We start from the raw sequence: 22,422 nt of genomic DNA, 5'->3' as shown, positions 1-22,422 counted from the left end.
TATTTGAATTACCATATCAGTAATTTTATAAGTATGATATATAAAGATGAGAAAGAATTTATGTGCAGCAGCAGCTTTACATTCATACCTCACATACTACCTCAGTTCTACTAGTATTACCACTCAATTCAGATATATGTAAATTCTTTCTCACTTTTATGGTATTAAACTTATAAATTTAAGTGTCTAGTGGCTGCATTGGTGTAAATTATACACCAAATATCGATTAGAATTATGTCAGTATGATTTTTTAATATTCTTTCATTATAGTATTCACTTTTGATCTACATAATTAAATTTTTTTTTTACAACTCATTTTCATGCAAAAAAAGTGCACCATGCATCTGCTCCTGTGTTAATTTTCCACAGAATTTTTTCTCTTCAGTTTTGATTCTGACATTTGGCTCTAAAGTAACTGGATTTTTTTTTTTTTTTTAGATGAAAAGGCAGCTGTTACTAAAGGTATATGGTTACCAACTCCTCTGATTTAATTGGAAGTTTTCTGATAATATTTAGACATATGTCTTCTGGTTTCTTATAAGTTTAGTTTTTCTTCTAAGTTTTTGCAATATAATTTGTAATAACCTCTGTACAAGTTGGTCTTATTTTCAAAGGTTATTTTTTGCATTTACATACCACCAAATTTAAGAGTATGGTATTTGCTTAAAGGCTAGTGTTGGTTGTCTGTGAACATGTTTAGATTAAGTGTATAGCATCCACTTGCTATTATAAGTATGTATTTAAATCATTATTTGAAGAAATATATGTGGGCCTTTGTAAATTATGTGTGTTGATTAGGTATATTTATATGTTTGATGTTCATGTTAAAGCTTTTAACTTATCTTAATTTAAATGTTTTTTTTTTTTGTAAGTATTAACAAGTGAAGTGGAGTGTAGCACATTATTATTGTTTGTTGTTAAAAGAAGGTTTGGTTAATATATGTAGATGTTTTGTTTTTTTTAATCCATAATTGGTAGGCACCTCCATAGCCAGGTGAGAAGGAGCAGCAGTGCATAGCACATGCTTCTTGATTAGACCGGGGTTCGAGCCCGTCACCACCAAATACGGAGGTATGGAAAGGTCAGGGAATAACCACCGCATATTTCCGGAGCAATATGGCCTTAGTTGCTAATGCTCCTAAAAACCAAATAACAACAACCATAATTGGTCGACAAGTGTTTTTTGATCCGTATACATATGCACTTGGTTAATTGGGATAAAATGTTGCAAGAAATAGTTTAAAATTATTCACATCTTTGATGCTACCTTTATTTTCAATCTATTATGAACAAAACTGAAAAATCTATTTTTTTATATATTAAAAACATATTTTAACTATTTTTTTAAAGTAAATACATTAGACATTTTTAAAGAAAAATGAGGTAAAGACCTCTCTTACTTGGGAGTTTTGAATATTACCACCCTTATTATCTTGACTAAGAATGCGTGAAATGAAAGTGGATTTTTCAATTAAAAAACATGAGTGATTCGACAATTGAATACCAGCCAGACTCTTCTATGATGCAGAGCTGGGGAATGTAACAGTTGGATACCATCCCATAAAACATAAAGAGCAAGCACTTTAATAACTGGATGTGATAGATGTTACTAATTTTAAATTCATGTTTTTCAGCACATGCATATAAATGTTGAAAATAGGCTTAACGTAAGGTATTGGGAATTTCAGCTGTTTGGACAGGTAGAGCAAGAGCACAAAATCACTGAAATCATGGGATCTTGAAGACCCTGCACCATTGGCTCTAGGTTAATGGAATTTGTTTGTAAAAGATAATGAGGCTACTTTAAATTTGGAAGAGTACTGTACAAGTTGAAGAGTACTGTACAAGTTATCAGTTATGTAATTGCAAAAAACCTTAAGTCCTATTCTAGAGGTTCCTTGATTACATTTATTGTAACTGCTATACCTTTTGCATCACTTGAATATTGTTGCCCTTTAATGAATTCCTTAATTTGAAGAAGTAAAAAAAAAAAAAAAAAAATCACATGTCACAAAGTCAGACAAATAAGGAGGATGTTTTAAGACTGGTGTGAAATGTTGGTCAGAAATTATTGTCATACAAAAAACAGGACCATTGTTACAGAGTAATCTCCAATTTCTCTTTGGTCACAGATTAGGGATCATCCTTCTGATTGTATCTCTCAAGTGCTTAATGATTTCTAAGTAGTTTTAACAGTATGATTTCCTGATATAAATTCATAATGAATTATGCATATATAGTCAAAAAATAATTCTAGCATAAACTTGTCGGTCCAAATTTTTTTTCTTCCGGTGAAATATGGAACACTCCCAATCAGGGGGTTAATATTTAGTTTGTGGGTCTAAAGATAACTCCGTCTTATCTGCTATCATCATTGTTTTTTTTAAAGAACCTGGATTACAATTACAAATTTCAACCGATTGTTCTGAAAGTTCATGAAAAAAGAAGCTGTATAATCTTTTTATGTTTAAAATATCAGATAATGATAGCTTGGCATCTTTCATATGATATCTAATGTGAGAGGCTCTCATTAATTATTATTCAACTGGCTCAAATAATGCAGGAGACAAGTTCATTATCTGTTGGCATGCCAGGTCCCAAACCTTGCTCACCCTCAGTGATATTGTGTCCATCTTTGAAGTACTTATAATTTATATATCCTACATTTTGATAAAACTTTTTTGCTTTATGCTTCAACAGTCATTTCTGCAGTCTCTGAGGCTAATTTCTTCAACAAAAAAAATCAAAATGTTATAGAAGGTTTTGTTCAGAAAGTGACATTTTAAAAAATGGTAATAGAAAATTACTTAATTGTCAGCAAAAAATAAAAATAAATCTTTTCACATGTTTAACCAAAATGCTACCAGCTATAAAAGATTCTAGATATTCTAAGTTAGAAAATAAAAAGTTTTTCTTATTTGATCTTCAGATATATGTAACAAATTCAGTGTTTGACCTTTATTGATCCTACTTAGTATAATGAAATTTTACTCAATTTTTCCAATGGTATAATGTTTACTATCCAATATTAATATTATCTTTATTTTCAAATGGTGTGAAATATTTGTGATGCAGTACAAATTTGCTTATTTTAATGCCATAAAAATAAACTTTCAAAATGCTATTTATTTAAACTATGATGTATATATTTACATAGCTGCTTCTATGGTCAGTTGTCCAACCTACAAGAAAAAGAAGTATTAGTCCATCTTTCTTGTTATGTTTGGCACCCATGTACCTGTGGATTATTGTAATCTTCCCTCAGGCACATAAGGTAAAAGTTGTGTGTAAGTGTTCTTTTGTTTTTGTTGCTTTTATTTATTTTTCCCCAATCAGTTCTTTGTAAGTACAAACAGATGTTCTTGTTTTGTTATGACTGATTATACTTTAAAAAATATACTGTTTAATGTTTGCTAGATTCTTAATTTATTTTTTATATATTCTTAATTTAATATTCTTTGTTTTAAAAGCCTCATTTTCTCATGCATGTAAAATTATTCGATTTTTATATAATTTTATTTTTCTTGCTCTCTGATGATTTCAAATTTTAAGTTTATGGATGAAAACAGTTTAAGTTGCACATGTTTATTTTTAGTATTTTTAAAATTTAATTCTTTTTCATGGTAAATATATGGTAAATGGTATGATAAATCCCTACCATTTTTCTCTCTGATTGTAAAACACAATTATACAAACAGAGACTGATATCCCTCATATATTTTTGCCCTCTAAGTAGAACTAAAATGAATAATAAAAACATTTTTAAAGTATGTGAATATTAAACCACTGGAAGATATATTTAATTTCTCCTGACTCTCTCTGTTGCATGTCTTTTTTTGCATTACAAATTTGCTAAGGTTAAGGGCTTACTTTTTATTTTATTGTATTAATGATATAATTTCAATTCTTGATTTGACTTTATAATTCAAATAATATAAAATTTTAATTTTAATTTTATTTTATAATTCAAAATACAGAAAGTATATAAGTATTGTGGAAATAGTGCAGATGCATTTTTTTTTTTGTGTGAGGTTATAATACCAAACCAGCATGTGCACAGCATCATTCATCTTATATTATGAATATTGCCTCACTCTTAGCCCTTTAAATAAAGAGCATGTCTCTGTGAAGCAAATTATACTACTATTTATATTTATTTGTGGTGAGTGCGATTACCCTGTAAATAATAATAATTGTCTTTTTTTTTTTTTTTTTTTTAATGAAAATGACAAATATGTATGATATTACAACCTTATAGTAACTAGTATTGTACATGGGTTAAAGGTTTTTTGGGAAATGTGAAGAAGGAAGGCTGTTCCAGAGAACAGAAGTAGAAGGGCTAAATGAGGAAGAGGAAAAGTTAGTGCTGTGAGTTTGGAGTTGAATAGTGAATAGATGTTGAGTGGTTGAGGCATGTGTTTGGACTAGTTTTGAAGTGAGTGGTGGAATTAATAATTCTAATTCAGAAAAACAGTGTCCATGGAAGTATCTATGGAAAAGGCATGGCAGAAACTGAATGTTTATGAAGCAGAAAGTAGAGCCTTTGTCAAGAGATGAGTTATTAATTAACCTTTGCTCTCTTTTGAATAGTGCCAAGTAGCATGAGAGAAGTTTTGGTACCAAAACTTCTCTCATTCACTCTCAAATTCCAGATGTGAGAATAATATTTGAGCAGATTTTAAATTTGTACAGTCAGTAACTGTTAAGAAGAAATGTAATGCTGAGAGATAAAAAGGAAAACCCAGGTTTTTTTTTTTTTTATGTGCTTATGGTGAGAGAGTGAGAGTGAGATTAGAAGTTAGGATGGCTACCCTCACCCCCATCCCCAGCCCAATAGAGATATGTGATCTTGTCTAGAAACCTGAATGTCATCAAAGATGAGCAAAGGAGCATTAGTCTCTTTTTTTGTGAGAATAAGAAAAGACAGTTTTAGAAGGATTGAAGTTAACTAAATTTTGTTCGCCTCACTGGAGATCAACATTTAAGGAATTGGTGCTGGATATTCAAGAAGTTAAAGCTCTTTAACTTCTTGAATATCCAGCTTCATGCAGGGCAAAGTTTTGCAAACTGGAAGGTGGAATATAGTGTGCTATCATCAGCAGAATTATGAATAGTATTTCCAGTGAGTGGAATTTGTTAATAAACAAAATGAAGAGTGGAAGAAAGAACTGAAACTTGGGAGACATCAGCATTAGCCATCCACCATTACCCACAGTAGTGATCAGAGAGAAAACTGACTATCCAGTTGCAAAAATCAGATGGAATCTATGAGATGGGAGCTTGTTTAGACTATCTTTATCAAAAACTTTGGAAATGTCAAGAGCAACTTCTTGAGTTTCACTAACTTTATCATCGAATTTGTCTAGAGACACGTAACATAAGCCAGTGTATCATCAGAGGATCAACACTAACAGAAAATATATCAGCGATCATGGATGAGATGGAAGGTTTCAAGACAGCATAAGAGTTGCCATTTGTTGGATTTCTCTGTTACTTTGGAAAGAGTAGAAGTAAGTGCAATGGTATGTATATTACCCCATTTAGGAACTGGCTGGATGCGAGAAAATTTCTATGCATGTGCAAACTCGGTAGTATGCAATTTGAGAAGTAAAGAAATGCTATCAGTGCCTGGAGCTTCCTTAGAATCAAGATTGTTCAGAATTGTTCTAACATCCTTATGTTGGAAGACCATGGGAAGCATTGAGTGGAGTGTGTGTTTGGTATGATAAGAGATGATTTGCCAAGACACTTGACATAAAGGTTAGAAGAAATGTAGGATGCTAGTAGGTCAGCTTTATCTTGAGCTGATGTGCAATAGAGCCATCAGGTTGTTACAAATCTGGAAATATAGATGGATGGACAGAAGTTACAGCCAGTAGCTTTGGCAAGAGACCAGAAGGCTTGATTCATGCTTAGATAAGAAGCAATTTTCTACTCTTGGATGATTTAACAGTGAGTTTAGATTGATTAATAATTACATTGTTGCAAGCATTAGTGAAGTTGGAGATGGAAATTTGGATTCAAGCCCATTGTGGTCTACTAGATTATTATCTTGAACAGCCTTAACACATTTATTGGAAAACCAAGGTTTAGGTAAAGGACAAGATTTTAGGATAGAATGCAGAATAAAGGATTTTATTCCTACAAGAATAGGTTCATTGACACGAATAGAGCAGACATTAGGATCAGAAGATTTCAACCAATAGTCCAACCAAGAAAAGAGGAATACTAGTCACACCATCATCTCATTTTGCAATTTTGCATTCTTGTAGTGCCAAATGACATGAGGCTGAGAATGGCCATGAGAGAGAGAGAGAGAGAGAGAGAGAGAGAGATCCATTGAAGAAAAAATTATCACCACGTGATCTGAGGTAGAAGACCACTAACATTGACCGTGTACTTTGAAAGATTGTTGATGAGAAAATGGTTAAAGTTGAGTGTTTGTATTCTGAGTTAGGTAAATGCCCAATTTGTGTGAAGTCATTAGCAATCACAAAAACTTCAAAATCTCAACCAGCTGGGTCAACGAACTATAAAATCGAAACTGGTTGTAGTTGTGAGCATTAAAATAACCAAGGAAAATTACCTCACAGAGAGGAAATTAGATTATTGGAGAAAGTCAAGTTTCAACAAAAGGAAGTCAGATAGTAAGTCTCAGAGCCGACATGTGTACCACCTTTAAAGCTAGAAGAACTATAAACCATAAAGCAAATAATTGGGGTAACTGATAAATGAGTTTCTGTCAGAAGAAGTAAGTGGGACTTGATAGATTGTAGATGGAAATGGTAGGATTGGAACTGAAACGTGAAAATAGGTATCTTAAAATGGTTTCTTGCAGTTATCAAAGCAACTCAATGAGTTTTTCTTGTGCGGTTGGCAGCCTTGATTCCAGCAAGCATTGAGCACTACAGCATTAGAATGGTGACAGTGCAGTAGAAAGCAATGTGCAGGTTGTGGCTGTTGGATACTAAATCTCCAGTGACTGTAAAGAGACATTTTAAGTGGGAATTCCAGAATGATCCACCTGTGGAACAATCAATGAGGCAATGATTGAAACAGTTTCAAGAAACTGGCCATATGCTGCACCAGAAAAGAGCAAGTAGGCCTAGTGTATGTATCTCCAGATAATTTTTCGAAAATTCAGGAAGTACCAGAAGCCCTACAAAATTTACCTGCTGGGCAACCTGTACCTGCAAATGCTGTGAGCAACATTGCACAGGGTGGTTTGCAAGAGATAGAAACTTTATGCTTACAAAGTGCAAATTGTCCAGGAAATTAAGCCTCATGACAAACCACAAGGAGAGGAATTTGCTTTTCACATTCTTAACCATATAGACAAAGATGAGTACTTTGTGGAAAATGTTGTTTTCAGTGATAAAGCGGCATTCCACCTGTCTGATAAAGTTAACAGACACAATTGTTGCACAAGGGGATCTGAAAATCCACACTCTGTGAACATGAGTGTGATAGAGTGTGGCAGTGCACACCACACATTTACCAAGGTAAATGTGTGGTGTGCATTGCCAAGTGATTGGGCCATTTTTCTTCCACAAAAACACTATTAACTCTGCAAAAAACCTAGATATTATTAAATTGTATGCTGCACCTGAGCTGGAAGATATGCAGCCACATGTGTTCTATCAGCAAGGTGGGGCACCACCACACTGGAGCTTGTATGTGTGTGTGAGATTTACCCAATAAAAAATTAAATTTTCTGACTGATGGATCAACTAGGATGGACCCATTCGATGGCCTCCTTGTTCTCCAGATATCACACCTATGGATTGCTTTATATGGTGTTACATAAAGAACAAGGTGTATGCAAAAAAAATTTAACAGTATCACAGTGTTAAAAGACTAGGTTGAACAGGCAGTGACTTCCATTTCTCAAGTGATGTTTCTAAACACTTGAAATGAAATCAGCTACTGTCTTGATATTCTGTGTGCTACCAAAGGCACCCATGTGGAGGTTTACTGAAGTGTGATTTCATGATAAGAAATTTTTGAGTTGCTTTATTAAGTGCAGCAAACCATTTTACAGTTCCTATTACAATAAAATTTTAATTAAGCTTCATAATCAAGTGAATAATTTTTAAACACCTATATCATATCACCCTGTATATTATATACAGGGTGATTCATAAGCATGTTACTGGGGTGAATGGGATCTATCCAGTTATATTAAAGGAGGCAGCAAAGGAAGTAAGCAAACCCTTAGCCATAATTATGAAAGCTTCCTTGGACTCAGGGGAGGTAATTTCTTGCCCCATGGACTGGAGATTTTGTGAATTGGAGACAAATATGTCCCCAATTCACAAAGGGGATCAAAGGGTGACACTGGGGAAAATAATGGAGTCACTGGTTAAGGAAGTATCGCTTCCTTAACCAGTGAGTGATTATCAATGTACACTGCCCTTCATGGACTAATGTTATTAGTGAAGTCCCCCAGGGTTAGGTGTTGGGCCCATTGTTGTTTTCGGTATTTGTCAGTGATATTGATGAAGCTATATCAGAGTTAATGTCTAGGTGCCTCCGTGGGCAGGAGCAGCGGTGCGTAGCACACACTTCTTGATTAGACCGGGGTTCGAGCCCATAACCACCAAATACAGAGCATGCGGAAAGGTCAGGGAATGACCACCGCATATCCCCAGAGCAATATGGCCTTAGTTGCTAATGCTCCTAAAAACCCAAAAATAATAAATAACAAGTTAATGTCTAAGTTTGCAGATGATACAAAGGTTGGCAGGGTTTTTAATGACAGTAATGATAGTATGCTACTGCAACAGGATATGGAAAAGTTGAGCAGATGGGCTGACTGGTGGCAACTGAAGTTTAACATTGACAAATGTAAAGTACTGCATATGGGTAGCAGTAACCCCAGAGTAACGTACCAACTGGGTGGTACTACACTCAGAGTAGTGGAGAATGAAAAGGTCCTAAGGTAATTGTGCAGTCAGATATGAAGTTTTCTGAGCAGTGCAAAAAGGTTGCAAGAGTAGCTCATGGTGTCTTGTCAATGATATACAGGCATTTTTCTAGCAGGGATAAGGGGTGATTGTCCCCTTGTATAAGGCAATGGTTAGGCCACACCTTGAGTACTGTATACAGATCTGGAGGCCTCATTTTAGGAAAGATGTATAGCTTCTGGAATGAGTACAGAGAAGGGCAAAGAGATTGGTGAGTGGAACAAAGGATTGGTGTTACCAAAGGCTTAAGTTCTGCAAATTGCAGTTTCTGGAGGCTAGGCACCTGCAAGGTGATCTAATTGAGGTGTATAAGGCCTTGAATGGTTTAGCAAGCTCATTGCTAATGGGATTCTTCCTCTTGCTCAGATTACTTACCGGAGGGGTATAAATTCAAATTGAGGAAAGACAATTGTAGAATAGATGTGTGGAAATTTGCCTTTAGTCAGCAGGTGGTTGATAGTTGGACCAAACTTCCATCTGTTGTAGTTGAGGTCAGCAAGTTAAATAAATTCAAGGCAGAACTAGACAAACATTTGGACTGAATGGATGGGTAAAATGGGAAGTTTTTTTTTGATTGATGCTATATAAGCTTGCTTTCTTGCATCATATGCCTCTATTAATATGCTAATGTTACCACTCTAATGGTGAAAATTTTGTGATAACTGTGAATGTTCAACTTTAAAGCTAGCAACACACTGAAAAAGTGGAGAAGAAAGTCTGTGAAATTTCTGTGGGAAAGGGAATTAGTATTGTATGTTTAAAGCATCAAATAAATTATTGATTTACTATGCCCACAGTATTTTTCAGTTATTAAGAACGTCTTGACCATACACTAATTTGTTAATCTTTGGTGAGCAGGCATATCTTGTCAATTATGGCATCTGTTTATGTGAAGAAGCCTTGGAAGTCAGGAATGAAATGTATGTTGGTTAAAATGAAATTCAAAAGATTTTATTTATGGAGACTCTATATGCATATAATGACTATTTCCATCCCAAACTTCAATCTGTTTAATTTTTGGAAATTTAAAAGAAATGGACAAATCTAGGTTAAATTTTAGAATGACTAGTGAAAGAATCATCCTCACTTGTTATTTCTATAAAACTGGAGTAAATGTGTAGCTTTGGACCTTGAGACAACATGGCTGAGTGGGTTGAAATTGACAGATTTTAATATAGTATAAACTGAAAAAAATGGGAAAACTTACGAAAAAAAAACATGATAAAACTCAATTTATTTAAATTAGGAGAGAAAAAAATCAAAATGATTGCTATGGTCTAACATGCACCATTAAAGAAATGTGTAAATTAAATTAACTGTTGAATATCACCTTTGCTGGTTGATATGTCCTGACTTTTGTTTTGTACTTTTTATAGATTCTTATAATCTCCTTGTTTATAGTGTGTGTGTGAGAGAGAGAAAGAGAGAGAGAGGCAATCAAAAAGTATAATGTTAGTTTTAAAAATCTCTAAAGATCTGCAGTCTTCACAACACAATCACTTTCTTTATCAAAGAAAGTTTTATCACTTTCTTATTCACAATGAATTCTTGAGGCTGAAAAGCCTTAAGAATTCACTGTGAATAAGAAGTTAGACTTCTGATAATTTCAGAAGTCTAACTTCTTTGGTTAGACCGGGATGTTAATTTTAAGAAAAATTTTACTTCTTAAAATTGCTGACTCGTTTCTCCAGTATACATAAGGCTGGAGCCCTTGTTGGCCTTCTTCAGAACAGGGAGATGGGTTAATTGTTATATATCCAGTTCTAAATGAAACAAGCTTACTTCGGAAAGATATTAGATAGTATGAAATATTGAGGTAAACTCCTTATTATTTTATAAATTTGGAAAGATATATATATCTATCTTTCCAATGGTGCCAATATATATAGGCAACATACTGGTATTGCTGTGGGCACGTGTAGTTCTTGCCTGGTTGCCAATCTTTACCTGCATTACTTTGAAATAAAAATTAATAAGGAAATAACTATGTACAGATACATTGACGATTTAATTGTATTTAATTATCCTAACTTTCTCACCGAAATTTGCAACTGTTACCCGCCGGAACTAGAAATAGTAGCTACTAATAAACATAGTACTAAAATAGCCACATACCTGGACATAAACATACAAGTACAAAATAAGAAAATAGATACCAATGTTTACGACAAATGTAATGCATTTGGATTTAAATCTATTGACCTAACCAATTGGCATTCAAATATCTCCATAAGGATTCACAAAAATATAATTTTGTCGCAGGGTATTAGAAGAATTAAAATATGCTAATGCAGATAATATAATCAGCACACTTATCGATTTTAGACATAAGTTAATCGACAATGGATTCCCGGAATGTTTTATTAATATAAACCTACATACAGCTATTTTGATAGCTTTAAATAAATACCATAATCATCTTAACCAGCATTACATTATATCTAAAGTTTTGCAGCACTAATATTTTACTCTCCTTATTGGTACTTATTCAACTACGGTATTGTTGACTTTTAGCGGTATCTACAGAGCCTGTACATATGTACATAATTAGGCACTGCCTCAGGAGCAATACTAATATAGCTTACACTCATTGAAAAAGGGGCGCCTCCGTAGCCAGGTGGGAAGAAGCAGTAGTGCGTAGCACACGCTTCTTGATTAGACCGGGGTTTGAGTCCATCACCACCAAATACGGAGGATGCGGAAAGGTCATGGAATGACCACCGCATATCTCGGAGCAATATGGCCTTAGTTGCTAATGCTCCTAAAAACTAAAATAACAACAACAACATTGAAAAAGTTGTACCTATATTTGCTTCTGAGGTAGTAATTAATACTTGGCTTCCCCCTTAGCCTTCTTTTTCTACTGAGAACCTTATATCTAAATACTTTTCTTCTTTTCGCCTCTTAATATAATACTGAATTTTTAGTGCCATACGCCTAATTATGCTATTGGGCGCTTTTTGCTATTAGGCTTACTTTATTTAATTATTTCTCAACTAATTACACGTCAGAACTGCGAGGGCGCTGGCATCTACTAACATTGGATATAAAATAACACGTGCTCTGCAACGTAGTCTTTCTTATATTTCATTTTCGTGGTAAGTTTGATTTTGCCTAACTAGTTTGTTATTCTTAACGTACCGTTATACCACAATTTAAGCATGTAGGAATTAGCCTTTCCACCGTCCGCTTCTTTTCCATAATATACATTATATATTATCCATTATATTATCCTATTTTGCTGCATTATACTTATGATATACCAGGATCTCTTTCTATAAGGGACGGGAAGTTACGCTCCCGGTTAAATCCGACGTACTATTGCATTATAGCTTTTCCTTTACTTTTAACTTTTTACTATCATATTCTATTTTTCTTACCTCATGAACTATTAGAGTAATTCGAGGGGGATTGAAGTGCTATTCTTAAACCTTGAATCCGTTCTCCTTATTTTAGCGTTTGCTCCTTTTGTACTTATTAATATGATATTAATTGAAGGATATTGGTTCTCTTTTATTACTCTTCTTCCTTATTATTTGCTTTTGCTAGTTTTTCTATATGTGTCTTAGCTATCGGTCGGGCTAAAGTCATCCAGCCTGTTAACAACTAAATTATTTTCTAACTTTAATTCTACTTATCCATTTATCTCATAAATTACCTTTTGACCGTGTTAAACAGGCAGATGATATCAGAAACTGATAGCTTGGTTAATTGTAGGGGGACATATTGAAAGGGTTAGCCCTCGATAAAAAGTCCCTTTCAATGTGTCCCATGACCTATAATTGACTTGATATATATTATTATTATGTTTATTAATTGTTTTATTTTTACTTTTACTTTGACTAATGATCATCCTTTACTAGGTTTGGCCTCGTGGACCAGTTATGGCTATTATAGGGTTAAGTAGCTACCAGCTTATCCAATATGAAATATATTTATTCTATATCTTACCTATTTTACTAATTGTACCTAAACTATACAAAAAAAAAAAATTATATATATATATATATATATGCTGTCTTTTAATTTAAAATTAAAGAAAAGAATAGTATTTTAATAATTATTTTTAAATTTACTGTTATTATTTTAATAGGAAGAAAGATTTTTATTTCCTATTTACCCATTGTTTTGCCTTGCTGGATCTGTCACACTGGATGCAGTTCAAGTAAGTAGAACTGAAAAAGAAATACACTTTCATTTTATTATATTAATGATATGATTTTATTGTTTTTATTTCCGAACAGCTGATTTGTTTAATTATGTTTACATTTGCGGTAATCTTAATGTGTTTTAACTTTACTGGGTATTTTTTTTTTTTTTTTTTGTTTTGAAAGGTGCAGAACACGATTACTTCTTTGAATCATTATGCTATTTTAATACTAATACTAATACATTGTCATTTTAAATTTTTTTTGTTATTATTCAGATATAATTTTAGTTTTACATTGACTAGTTCTGTTTAGGTCATTAATGTGAAATTTGCTATTTTCAAATGTGATATCTTGTAAATTAGGTTTGCAGTGGTGAAGTTTGTTGCAAAATGTTTAGAAATGTACCAAGTTATGGTTCCTTATTTTTATTATTTTTTTTTATTTCAAAACTACATATGGGGTTTTTTAAATATTAATTTTCAAACTGATTTGGTTGGAAGAAGTGGTGTAATAAGCTGGTATCCAGGAAGTCCATCCACACTTTGCACCTTTGAATTTTTCATGTGGAGATAAGTAAAATTTGGAATTTGAAGCATTTAGCAACAGAGAGAATCATTATAGCAGTTATTACTGCAATCATTGTAGCAGCCATAACTTCAGGCATGCTTAATCATGTTTAGAAGGAAATCAAATATCAGTTGGATATTTGTTGAGCAGCAAATGCTGGCCACATTTTACAGATACTGCCACCATATTTCATGTTTTGTGTAAACAGAAGCCATTTGATGATATTTGATGACTGATATCATATCATAGCCTTTTCCACTTTTGTGTAATATTAACATCAGCATAACAACAATTACTGTTTTTGACTTACTAACTAGGTTTTGTCAAAAGATGATTGCAGAAATGTGGTGATAAAATCATATAACCATAGATCATCATCCAATTTACTTTAAGTTTCAGAACTGAATGGCATAGCTCACTTCCTGTAAGGAAAATGTTTACTTCTGTAATTAGCATCTCAACATGTTTTTTCTTTGTATGGAGCTGAGTTACAATGGCAAATCCTCTGGGCTTGCTAGCAATGTTCTTTCAAACCAACAAAATTTTAATGACAAGTAATTTAAATTTTCTTTTTTTAATATAATTTGAAATGCTTATTTTAGGTATTTTATATTTATATATTATTAGATAATAGGATAAGCATTGCAAAATTGGTCACATTTTGATATGCATGCTGAATAGTGCAACCAGGGTTTTTCTTTATGGGAGCTGAAGATCAGAACTGCTATTTTACCCCAGTGAAATTTTGAAAATTGCACCAAAAATGTTTTTTTCCTTTCACCTGAATCACTTTGTAGGATGGGGAGGGTGTTTCTGAAACCTGGAATTCCCCTTGGGTGTGCCCCTATGCACACTAGTTGCTGTGTGATATAAAGTAGTATAATCTCAGTGCTGTGTGCATTTATGATTTGGTGTTGCAGCAATTTTGGCAATGGATTTAGTGCATCAGTATATCCAAATTGGCTTACCTGCCTTAAAGTCATCAGTTTTGAATTATGTGCTGTAGTAAATCATACAATTTTGTTAATGCTGATAGATTACATGATTTAGTGATGTTTCTAAATAGATCTGATTAATGATCAACAGCATTACTAATTTTTAATCAAATGCATATAGAGCACATCTGATTAGGTTTTTCTCTTTCAGTAGAATGCAAGAGAGATGTTTGGAAATTTTGGAATAATGGATGCAGACTCCTTACAGCAGCTGTTTCTAAGAGGCTCCTTGCCTTATTTTATTTTACTTGCTTACCAACTGATGAACAAGTTGTTCTGAACTTTTGCTGTAACATTAGGCTTTAAAGACAGTAAAGAAATATGGCAGCAAAATAAAAAAAAAATGCAAAATAAGAAATATTCAAAGTATAAATTATTTGATCCCACAAGGCCCCACATATTTGTGGTCTGGTGTACTTGCACCTGCCTAATGATGTTTTTAGGTATATGGCTGTTGGTAGTTGATGGCAGGCAAGTTATAAGCTAAGCTGCAAGAGCCTTAAAAATTGAATGTATCAGGATTGGTAATTTTAAAGGTTATGATAATAATAACAGAACACATCAGAGGTGTCTGAAAGGAAAATTCAAGGTCACCCAATAGTTACATTATCTTGTGATGACTGCTGTCTGACTTTAACAGTGAGACTCCATAGGAAGTTGATAGCAAGACAGCTCCTATTATACAGGGTGTTTTAAAATTGATGGTCAATAATTTAAAGGTGAACTGTACAGACTGCAATATGCAAAAAAAGCCTAGTAAACATGGGTCCTTAAGTGAATCGTTTTCGAGATATTGCACATTTCTAGTTGGGATCCACCACTGACTTGTTTGTTTAGGTTAGGTTATGCTCATTCTCTCCCCTTTCCCCTCTCTCAATGCTCTGAGACGTAGCAGGCATACTAGTACTTGTCAAAGGATAGTCAACATGGAAAGAGGTTACAGCAACGAAGAGTAAGCAGACATGCACTTCATGTATGGCCAACGACAGTGCACTCGAGGCTGCATGTTTGTACCAAGAAGAATTTCCCCGCCGAAGGCAGCCCAACAAGTGCACCTCCATCAGGGTTCAACAATGCCTTAAAGAACATGGATGCTTTGCACATGGGGTACGAGCAGGTAGGTCCAGAAGCATAACACCTGATGTTGAGGAAAGGGTGTTAGAAAGAATATGTGGACATGCGTTGTGCCTTATGTACAGTGGCACCCAAACATTAGTTCAACTCCGCCATGGTACACTGATGAACACAGTGCTCTGTGAAATGGCCAGATTCTGCGAAGTACAAAGGGTACTAGGAAAGTTTTGCAATATGACGCAACAATGAATCACAGGAAGCTGCATGTTGAGACATGTTCATACGTGCATAGTAGCCGCCGCGCCAAGTCGATGGGCTCAGTTATTCATTAGTAGTGAGAGTGTAAAGTGCTTGCGATGGCATCGTGGTCACGAAATGAGATAAGGACAGTTTTGCGGTATAATTTCGTGCGTGGTTTAACCATAGACCAGTGCTTAGAAGAAATGACTCTTGCACTAGATGATGATTGTCCACATCGTACAACGATATTCAGGTGGTATAGAGAATTCCAAAGGGGAAATTTCACTCTGGAGGATTCTGAGAGGCCGGGAAGGCCACGAACGTCAGTTACGGAGGAAAACGTTACTGTTGTGAGGAAAATGCTTGACGAAAACAGGCGAGTGACCTACCAACAGATAGAGGATACTTTGGGCCTAAATGCACCAGCAATTCGTTCGATTCTGCAAGATCATTTGCACGTGAAGAAACTTTGTTCTCTCTGGGTGCCGCATCAACTGACTGAAGAGCAGATGACACGACGTGTGACTTGGTGCCGGGAGATGTTAAAAAATTTGATAAGGGACAATCTCGGTATGTGAACAACATCGTGACAGGTGACGAGACTTGGCTGTACTATTACGATCTGCCGACCAAGGCTCAAAACAAAGTTTGGGTCTTTGATGATGATGACACACCCGTAATTGTCAGAAAATCCCGATCTGTAAAGAAGAAAATGATAGCTGTATTTTTCAAATCGAGTGGAATTGTGGAACGTGTCGTTTTGGACACGCAGAAGACAGTCACAGTTAAGTGGTATACTGAACAATGCCTGCCTAAAGTCATTGGATCTATGAAGAACCTGCGGCCAAAGTCAAGAATGGACACCTGGTACCTCCATCACGAAAATGCTGCAGCTCACCGCGCCAAAGCCTGCACCGAATATTTGACCACGACAGGACTGAAACTTCTCGAGCACCCTCCCTACAGTCCAGACCTTGCTCCCTGCGACTTTGCACTGTTCCCGCATGTGAAAATGAAGCTAAAAGGGAGGCGGTTTTCCAGTGATGAGGACCTTCTACGGGCTTGGGACAACGAGTGTGCTTTACCCCCTAGTGAAACTTGGCAGAACTGGTTTAAAGATTGGTTTCGGAGGATGGAGAGGTGTATTGAATGTAGAGGAAATTACTTTGAAAAAATTAAATAAACAAAGCTGTATTGCAAAACTTTCCTAGTACCCTTTGTATGTGTCCTGTTCTGTTGTTTTGTTGTATCTGGCCACTTAGTTACTAGAGAGCAGCAATCACCAGGATGGCTGCTCCCTAGTACCCGTTAGAAAGAATAGAACAAAATCCAGGAATTTCAAACAAGGAGGGTTGCTCTGCAAGGGTGTGTACTGTCATAGCAGTGTGTGGTGAATTTTACATTGCCAATTACTGTACCCCTACCATATCTACTGTGTACAAGGTCTCAGAAATACAGACTACCCTCCCAGAGTGCTCCCATAGTCAGTGGTGGATCTTAACAGATAATGTGCATTATCTTCAAAACAGTTCATTTGTGGCCCCATGTTCACTGGGACTGTTTTGCTTATTTTATTTTGTACTTTTCACCTTTAAATTATTGACCATCATTGTTGAAATACCCTGTATAACATAATGTAATTAAGTCTTGTAATAATACTGTGACAAAAATATATGATACTTCTTTCAAGAAAAATATGTACATACTTATCAAGAGGTCCTGAGTGCCAAGTGAGTGATCATAGCAATTTACAAAGCAATTTGAAAGTGTCTTTTTTTCAAGCAACTGATTAGAGAGATTGTTAAAACCTTTTCTTTTATAAAGTTATTTATTTTTGGCTCTTTCTAAATAAAGAAGTAAGCTTCCTGCCAAGAAAGGAAAGATACCTTTCTATTATATATATAATTAACTTCTCTAACACACTAACCACTAACTTCTTATCACTTGATCACTGGTGGCACTGCTCCTGCCTCCACATGGCAGGGCTGGTAACCTGAGTATAGATCCAATACTCAGGGTAAAAAGGAGCAGTTATGAATTCCTTAACACCTACTGTAGAGCCTACGTGCTCACGTGAACTTGAGTCATTTCAGGCAAAAAGAATCAAAAAAGATGATTCTTCACCTGAACTACCTGCTTTCTTAATTCTACATTCATTGTCAACTAAACCTCTTAGCAGCTTATCTCCATTTCTTGTGCAGAAAGCATTGAGGCCATAGCAGGTACTCCTAAAATTGTCAAATGACTTCGCTCAGGAGATCTCCTTATTTGAAACATCAACTCCTGAAGCAAACGACCTTCAGAGGCCTTCCCATTTCTGTAACCCCACACAGAACTTTAAACACCTCAAAGGGGGTCATTTCGGAATGGGACCTCCTTAATGTTCCCAAGGAAGAAATTGCTGAAGAACTTAAGGCACAACGTGTTATCAGTGCTAAAAGAATTATGACGAAACAAGATGGTCTAGAAGCAATCTTGATGAATTAAAATACTTAATGCACCAGCATGATCCTGCATGCATTTGTCTACAGGAAATTTATTTATCATCAGATTATACCCCACACTTCTCACAGTATATGCTATATAGACATGACAGATGTTCTGAGTCTCCGACAAGAGGAGGAGTAGCAATTTTAGTTCATAGTAATGCACTATCCAAACCTATCCAGCTTTCCACCACTCTAGAAGCAGTAGCTGTTTGTATTGTTCTTGGCATTAATCTCACTCTTATCTCCATTTATATTCCACCAAATGTTTCATGTTGCACTGCAGAACTTTACAATTTACTAAATCAACTACCCCAACCTGTATGCTTTCTAGGTGATATAAAAGCTCATCATCCTTTGTGGGGTTCCCCAAACATAGATCGTAGAGGAAGGATGATTGAAACCGTACTTGATAACCATCACTTTACATTACTGAATACCGGTGTACATATTCCACCTGCCTACAGGATCAAGCTCTGCTCTGGGCCTGTCCATATGTTCCTCATCCATTTATCCTAGCCTTGATTGGACAGTATTAACTGACCTTCACAACAATGATCACTTTCCTATAATTTGCAAAATATAGACGGATACAAACTATACATCTAACCAACGAATTACGTGAAATTTTCACTGAGCTTAAGACCAAACATTTTTGAAACAACAAAAACAGAACAGTAGTATAGGGAGAATTTATACATATTACACAAAAAAAAAAAATAATAAAATAAAATAAAATAGATTTTTGCATGTATTAGTAGTGTAACAAGAAGTTAAGTATTAAAATGTCAAAATATATTTAAGAACTTTATATTTTTGAAAGAAAAAAATTAAATATTTTTATGGAATGCTTGCTAAAATGATTTTATAGAATGCTTGCGTGATAATTAACAGTTTTATTGGGCTACATCAGTGGTCACCACCCATTATGGAGTTTTTCACATATATACAGACAATATAAAATTTACTGGATCAGCAAACCTAACGTTACTTAACACTGGATCACATACTCAATGCATTTCCCAACAGGATCCACCTCTCTATATGCTCCCCCCACTCTACTCCCAAGCATGAAGTTAAATAATGGAAACACCTGATATGAAATTAGTAGTTTTTGTAATAGTGTATGATGTATTTATGAAGTACCCCAGGGGCTCACATCTGGTGAGTATGACCTTTGGCACACCCAGGGTCCTGAGGTGGATATCATCATTCTTCTCTTTCTTGGTGATTCCCTTCTACTTCTGACTCTTGTTTTCTCTCTCTCTCTCTCTCTCTTTTTTGGCTTGTGCAGCATAAGCCTCAGGCTTCCTTGCACCATATGGCTAATAATAATAATAATATACAGGGATAATTTTTGTTTCTTGCAAGTAGTACTGTGGAGGAAAGACAATAAAAGTTGATGTTTATTTAGAGGTTATATAAAAAGGTACATGAAGAAAATGACTGACATGTCTGAATTCCTAAGAGGTCAAATTGTTGGTGCACATTTAGCAGGGGTAGCGGGGACTAAAAGTGCTAGTTTGTTTAATGTATCCAGAGCAACTGTATTGAAAGAGATATCTGCATTCACAAAGTATGGAAAAACAAAATATGATAGGATGAATTGTGACAGAAAATGGAAGCTGACTGAAAGAGTTTGCCGGACACTGAAAAGGATTGTAGCCTGAAAACATAAAACTACTGCTTCAAAATTAACTGAAGAACTTAATGTGAGTCTCAGCAATCTGGTTTCTAGCATCAATCTAGTTTCTTTTTTTGTGAGAACTGCATAAAAATGAAATTTATGGCAGAGCCACTATTGTCAAGCCACTTGTTATTGATGGTAATGCTAGAAAGAGGATGCAGTGGTGTAAGGAGTACAAAAACTGGATACTTAATAATTGTAAACATATATTTTCAAATGAATCATCATTCACATTTTTTCTGACATCAGGGAGAGTTTACATTTGGTGAGTGACAAAGGAAGTAAGTGCATCATCGTGACTATTTTGTGCCAACCATCAAACATGGAAAAGGTTAACATTGTCTTGGGCAGCAATATCTTGGTATTCCTTAGGTTCTATCATCACCCTGAATGGATGGATTACTGCCACTGATTACCTTGGTATTCTGAATAACCAGGTTCGTCTCATTTAGTGCAATCATTTCCCATGAATTATGCTATGTTTCAAGATGATAATGCTCCAGTGCATGCAGCCACATGTCTTCAGTCTTTGAGGAGCATGAAACTTAGGCTTAGCATCTCCAGTGGCCTGCACAATCACCAGAGTTATATGTTATTAAGTCACTGTGGGCATATTTTGAGGAAGAAAGTGAGAAGCTGATTTCCTCCACCTTCATTACTCAAGAGCTTGAAATGTTCTTTCATGAAGAATAGCCCAATATTATTCTTCTTAAGACAGTTCAAGATTTATTTGAATCTATTCAGCATGGAATACAAGCTGTTTTTAAAGCAAAGTGTATATCTGTATAGCATTAATTATTGAATTAGTGCATGTCTGTGTAGCATTAATTATTGGATTATTTCAACTCCTGCATTGAAATAAAAACCTCACTTCTTTATTAATTGGTGAGCTTTGAAGTTTTATAAAAATGGAAACACTATATATAAATGCTTTTAAATATTAATTTGTTCTTACTTATTTTGACTTGATTGCCTAGCATCAGAGTAAAATTATGCATTAATATATATATATGTGCATATAATTGTGAGCTGGAATGCATTTTTTATAGGTTGAGGTGTTTGTTGTGCAGGATGCTAATCCAAAGTAAGGATAGCAGTAATATAAGAAAATAAGGATTTAAAACTAAAATAATGTGAAAAAAATATAATAGGGTATACTATCAATATGAGAAAATTAAGATCTACATAGTTAGATAAGTCAACATCCTTCACAGTGAACACCTGAACCTACCATCTTTACATATACTCTAATTTCTGACCTACAATTTTAGTTTAACTTATGCTCTTTTCAAGCATCCTAGTGCTAGAAGGTATGTTCACTGTATGAATGTCACATCTACTCTCCTTTATACTATTTGAATTATATATATATATATAATTATACAGTGGATTCCGGTTAATTGGGGCAAAATTCGAAGAACAGAAACAAAACAAGTATTTAGCCTGAATTTGTTTTGCTTAATTGGGGCAACAAAGGTCGTGATTGAACAATAAGCTATATGTAGATGGCACATACGCTTGTAACAAAGAGATCATGTGGTCAGCAGCCGAGTCAGTTGTTGTGAAGTAGTGCTGTAGAGTGTTCATATAGGCCTCTGGGGTTGGGAATATTCATATTCATAATAATTACACAATACACCAACCGATGTTATAAATAGTGTTATGTTTATTAAAATAATGTTGTAAATAAAATAAAATAAAATTCCAATAAAAACTGACTGTACAATATAATAGAATTTAAACTGCAAAGAATTATTTACAATAAAACAATGTAGATGAAACACAGGATGATAAAAGCGCTAAAATACCATAGCTTTCAGAGGCATCCGCCTCCTTTTTCAACAGAGCGGCTTATCGTACGGCACATGCTTAAATATCAGCAGGCTCACAGTTCTCAGCACGTGGTTCCACAGGAGCATGGGCACCATCAAATCTCCCCATGTGCACTGGAACCAGAAATGGCTCGGGAGCATGCCAGGCAGAACTGCTCATCCTATCCAAGAACCACTGCCTCAAAGAGGAGATGAATACAGATTCCCCTGTCTCTGTTAACGGTATTGCTCTCAGAGGAACAAATCCACAAGCTCTCGAGCCACTTGCGGTCCCAAAATCTATGTGCCCGGTCGACAATAACAGTTTTGTCTGGGGAGATTTGATGGTGCTCCTCCCAAAAATGTTCTGCCACAGCAGATCTTCCATGACGGTGAACCGTACAGAAAATGAAATGGCTTTGGAACTGCAACAAGTCCAAAATTG

The 22,422-nt window shown here is 35.0% G+C and overlaps 1 protein-coding gene across 5 annotated transcripts in view; it reads left to right on the top strand.

Annotated features, from left to right (window-relative positions):
- Positions 1-22,422, top strand: part of Alg9 (alpha-1,2-mannosyltransferase Alg9) — a 96,454-nt gene that overhangs the window by 42,455 nt on the left and 31,577 nt on the right. For all 5 annotated transcript variants that reach the window (XM_090375115.1, XM_090375113.1, XM_090375111.1 and 2 more), the window contains 2 exons: positions 3,158-3,274; positions 13,060-13,131. In XM_090375115.1, the coding sequence (XP_090231241.1) occupies positions 3,158-3,274; positions 13,060-13,131 (189 nt within the window). The remainder of the gene's footprint in view (positions 1-3,157; positions 3,275-13,059; positions 13,132-22,422) is intronic.

This window comes from Mastigoproctus giganteus, chromosome 6, assembly GCF_048544385.1.
Source record: "Mastigoproctus giganteus isolate SK-2022 chromosome 6, ASM4854438v1, whole genome shotgun sequence".
In the NCBI taxonomy this organism is placed as follows: domain Eukaryota; kingdom Metazoa; phylum Arthropoda; class Arachnida; order Uropygi; family Thelyphonidae; genus Mastigoproctus; species Mastigoproctus giganteus.
This window is presented reverse-complemented; position numbering and strand designations above follow the sequence as displayed.